The sequence below is a fragment of the Setaria italica genome, chromosome I (genome assembly GCF_000263155.2).
Source record: "Setaria italica strain Yugu1 chromosome I, Setaria_italica_v2.0, whole genome shotgun sequence".
Classification (NCBI taxonomy): domain Eukaryota; kingdom Viridiplantae; phylum Streptophyta; class Magnoliopsida; order Poales; family Poaceae; genus Setaria; species Setaria italica.
Window position 1 is genome coordinate 40,180,275 of NC_028450.1, and position 3,937 is coordinate 40,184,211.

The 3,937-nt window shown below is 56.6% G+C and overlaps 1 protein-coding gene across 1 annotated transcript; it reads right to left on the minus strand.

Annotated features, from left to right (window-relative positions):
• Nucleotides 1-342: 342 nt before the first annotated feature.
• LOC101768990 (RING-H2 finger protein ATL13) lies at nt 343-2,476 on the minus strand. The gene has a single exon (XM_004954126.3). The coding sequence runs from the start codon at nt 1,881-1,883 to the stop codon at nt 555-557; it is 1,329 nt and encodes a 442-aa protein (XP_004954183.1). The 5' UTR covers nt 1,884-2,476; the 3' UTR covers nt 343-554.
• Between the last annotated feature and the right edge of the window lie 1,461 nt (nt 2,477-3,937).

The following is a 3,937-nucleotide window of genomic DNA, read 5'->3' on the forward strand; positions in this document are numbered from 1 at the left end:
GCTCGGTTCACATGCCCGTCACCGGCAACCAAACAAGCCGGCCGATCGGATGCGTGGATCCAACCAAACCTCCTTTCCATGCGCGCAGAAGCTCCTTCCTTTCTTTGCCCCGGACTCGCATCGCGATCATCCTGGTTTCTGAATTTCTGAGCACCAAGCACAGGATCAGTTAAACAATCGGCACTGTTCCCAAAGTATTCTTAGTTCAGCTAACGGAAATTTCAGTTGCGATTTACAGTACTCTCAAAGGTTTGTGTTGAGGTTGGTTTGTTCTGGTAGCATGAATGGTTTTGCAGTTCAGTTCATCACTGCTCAACATTCGACTTCGACAATTGCTTCTGATGAGTTCTGAACTTCTTTCTGATCAGGAATGCCTCCTCACTGCTGAAAGCCTGAAACGAAGCCGAATCCAAATACACAAGCGAGAGAAAGAATTCTTCAGAGCCTTTTGGGTTTTACACAATTCTAGCTACCGCAACCACTACTCGCTACCACCAATCTGCCAAAAGAACACAAAGAAAGAGAGAACAAAAGAATTTCTGTTTTTTCCCTCTTCAGGTGTCCTGATCATGAACAGCTCCGACTCTGCTCTGTTGACGGCCTCCGACGACCCAGAGCAAGGTTCTCCTCGCGAACGACGGCCTCTCCTCGGCGAGCGAGGACACCACGCTGTTGCCGCCGCAGCTCCCGGCCTCGACGTCCCAGTCCGCCTCGCTCCCGCTCTTCTTGTCCTTGCCTTCCTCGTCGTCCTTGCTCACCGGCCACCGGAACGACACCGCGCGCCTCTCGCCGGCCGCGTTGGGCTCCTTCTTCGAAGGCACCATCCAAATCTTGGACACGGAGAAGCTGTCCTTGGAGAGCTTCGCCATGGCCGCGTCAGACTGCTGCTGTTGCTTCTGGACCATCGCCGTGAACGGCAGGCGGAGCAATGTCTCGCCGCGCTTGGACGCGCCGAACTCGCACTCCGACATCGCGCCGCCGCGGCGCGACTTGGAGACCGCAGGCTTCTTCTTTGGCGGCTTGATCGCCACGCGGAGAGAGGCGCGCTCGTCCATGACGTACTCGTAAGACCCCATGGAGTGGCACCTTCTCTGCCCGAGACCTGCCTTGGCATTGGCGTCGCAATTGCCGTCGGTGCTGGTTCCGGCCCCGTCGCCGTCGTTGGCGGCGGCATTCGCATTGGCGTTGCCTTCCACGCACATGAACTTCCCCAGCTTCACCTCGACCACTTCCTCTGCTCCCTCCTGCGCCAAAGCGAGACCGCTCGGCTCGCCGTCGGCGTCGTCGGTGGCCCGGGTCGCCGGCGCGCCCATGTCGCGGGAGCTCTCTGACTCGAGCACCATCACGACGGGGCTGCACGTCGGCGAGAGCTCGGCGAGGAGGCTCCGCCGGCAGAGCGGGCACGTGGAGTGCGAGAGCAGCCACGTGTCGATGCACTCCAGGTGGAACGCGTGGCTGCACTTGGGCAGCAGCCGGAGCTGGTCGTCGGCGGAGAACTCGCACAGGCAGACGGCGCAGTCGAACGGATCCTTCCCCTCGCTTTGGCCGGCGCCGCCCACGACGTTGCGGTAGAGGAACACCGGGAGCGCGTCGATGAAGGCCTGGTCGACGCCGGCGTCGTGGAGGTGGAAGAGCTGCTGCAGCTGGCCCTGGAACGCCGTGACGCTCTCCGCGTCCTCCCGCGCGCGGCGGCGGCGGCGCAGCCGCAGCAGGTGGCGCACCATCAGGTGCAGCAGGCCGCAGACGAAGAAGACGATCGCCAGGATGGCCACGATGAAGAGGATGCTCGGGCTTATCTTGGCCTCCGCGTTGTCCAGCGCCGACGACGGAGGCTGCGGCGGCGACGGCGGAGGCATCAGCCACGTCGAGTTGCTGCTACTCATCGTAGCTCGAATCAATCACGCAGCTCACCGAGCAACAGGAAACGAAATCACTAAACCACTGTGGATCAAAGGGGGAGCTCTGCTTTATGACCAATCCGAATGACGAGATGGAATGGAATGAAATCTTTTTGGAGAGAGAAATCAAAATTGCTGCGCATGGCATGTGCTAGGGGTTGGGGGAGGATCTTGGCGTGGCCATTTTGGAAATTGGAAACCTGCCCTCGAATTCTTGGACCTTTTCTGTGGAGCAGGTGGCGGATGGCGATGCAACAAAAGAAAAGAGCAGAGTACTCCGAGTCCCAGCTACAAGTACTTGCGGTTGCGGGTTTAGAAGGGAGGGAAGCTTTGCGTGAGAAGCGACAGGGGAATAAAATTGCAAGGAGGATTAGCCTCGCACATGGATTAGAAAAAGGCAACGGCATTAGGTGTGGGTTAGCAGAGCGGCTTGCACAGGACACGCGAGTGTGGGTCACTCCGGTGAGGTCACCTGGAAGGTTGGCAGCGACGGATCAGTGGATGGATGCAGCATTAGAAAAGAAAAAACCAAATCGGTGGTGCGGTGTGGTGGTGATGCTAGCTGCTGATGTCCGTTGATGTGTTGAGATCTGCCTGGCCTCTCTCTCGGCCCCCCCCCCCCCCCACCCACCTCCCCCCCTTTTTTGATGGTTTTGTCGGTGTGTTACGTTCTCGTTTCCTGAATCTTTTCTTGATGGATCGAGTCCCCTTGAGCTAGTATTATAGTCGCATTGACTTTTGCAGGGATTAACAATGACGTGTGCGATTCTCCTCATGGCTCCTGCCCAGTAGTAGCCGTTTCTCTTCGTGCACGTCTCTGGTGTCTTAAGGAGAGAAGAAATGGCTGCCATGCGCCATGCGCCATGCGCCATGCGCCATGCGCCATGCACCATGCACCATGCCAAGCAAAACCTGCCAGAAATGGCTTTATCGCTCTAATGATCTTTGATCGTCGTTCAGCAATCAGCATGGCACTGTTAGAAACGTGGGGCGAGATTCAGATGGTTATGCTTAAATGAGGGAGGCGCAAACTGCCGGATCTGAACCTGATCGGGCACCACCGTGCGGGACAAAATGGGGCAGGCCGAATTAATGGCATGATTTGGGAGTGATGGCGTTACTACAGCCAGGCCGCCCCTGTGAAATTTCCATGGCAGCTTCTGGGATTCGATTTGCTCGGCCAGGTCCCCTAGCCTAGGGGAGCACGGAGCAGACAGTGAGCGAGAGAGACGGCGAGAAAGGCCACAAGCCCACCACAAGGGAGGAGCAGTGGCCAGGGAGTGAGGAAAAGAAGCGGGGCGCGAATCCACACGCGCCTCCCTCTCTCTCTCAAATCCAGATGCTTTGTGTGCGCTTGTGATTTGACCTCGCCAGATTCCAGAAGCCTTTTGCCGCGGCAGGACCCAAGAGAGCGCGGGTCAATCCCCTGCCCGTGCAACAAGACACGAACCGGCCGCGCTGCATGGGCAGGCCAGGGCCAGCTGCCTGCTGCTATTTACGCCCCGGCGAGCTCAGTCTCGTGATCCTCTGCTGGCCACTAGCTTGCAGCAAGTCAAGTCAGCCACTGTCCACTGTGATGGGGGTCAAAACTTGGCCAAGTACCCAAGTTTGAAAAAAATTACAGTCGGGGAACTTACAGTTCTAACGTCTGCGACATCGCAGCAGTGACAGTATGTCAGTAAAATCTTCTTCATACTCCTGAAGCGTGGTAAAAGAGCTCCACGAGGTACAGTAACAAAGCAGGAATTGACCACGTTTCCAGGTCCGAGCTGAGCTGACGCACGGTCAAATCATGCTTACTTGCTCACATAGTGCAGCCACTGCCAGTGCCAGCCACCTGGACTGTACTGGAAGTGCCATGGCCGAGCAGCATTAGCTGGCATGGACGTGGGCGGTGGGTACCGCGGCTAGTGCTGATGCCAGGTTACAAGGGTGTTTGGATGTTTAGTTAAGATTAAAATTTATGTCACATCGAATATTTGAAAGAACTAAATATGAGCTAATTATAAAATTAATTACATAAATGGAGGCTAATTCCC

What these genes read in the sequence shown, in the direction of transcription:
- LOC101768990 (XM_004954126.3), bottom strand. Translation starts at nt 1,883, where the DNA reads ATGAGTAGCAGCAACTCGACGTGGCTGATGCCTCCGCCGTCGCCGCCG.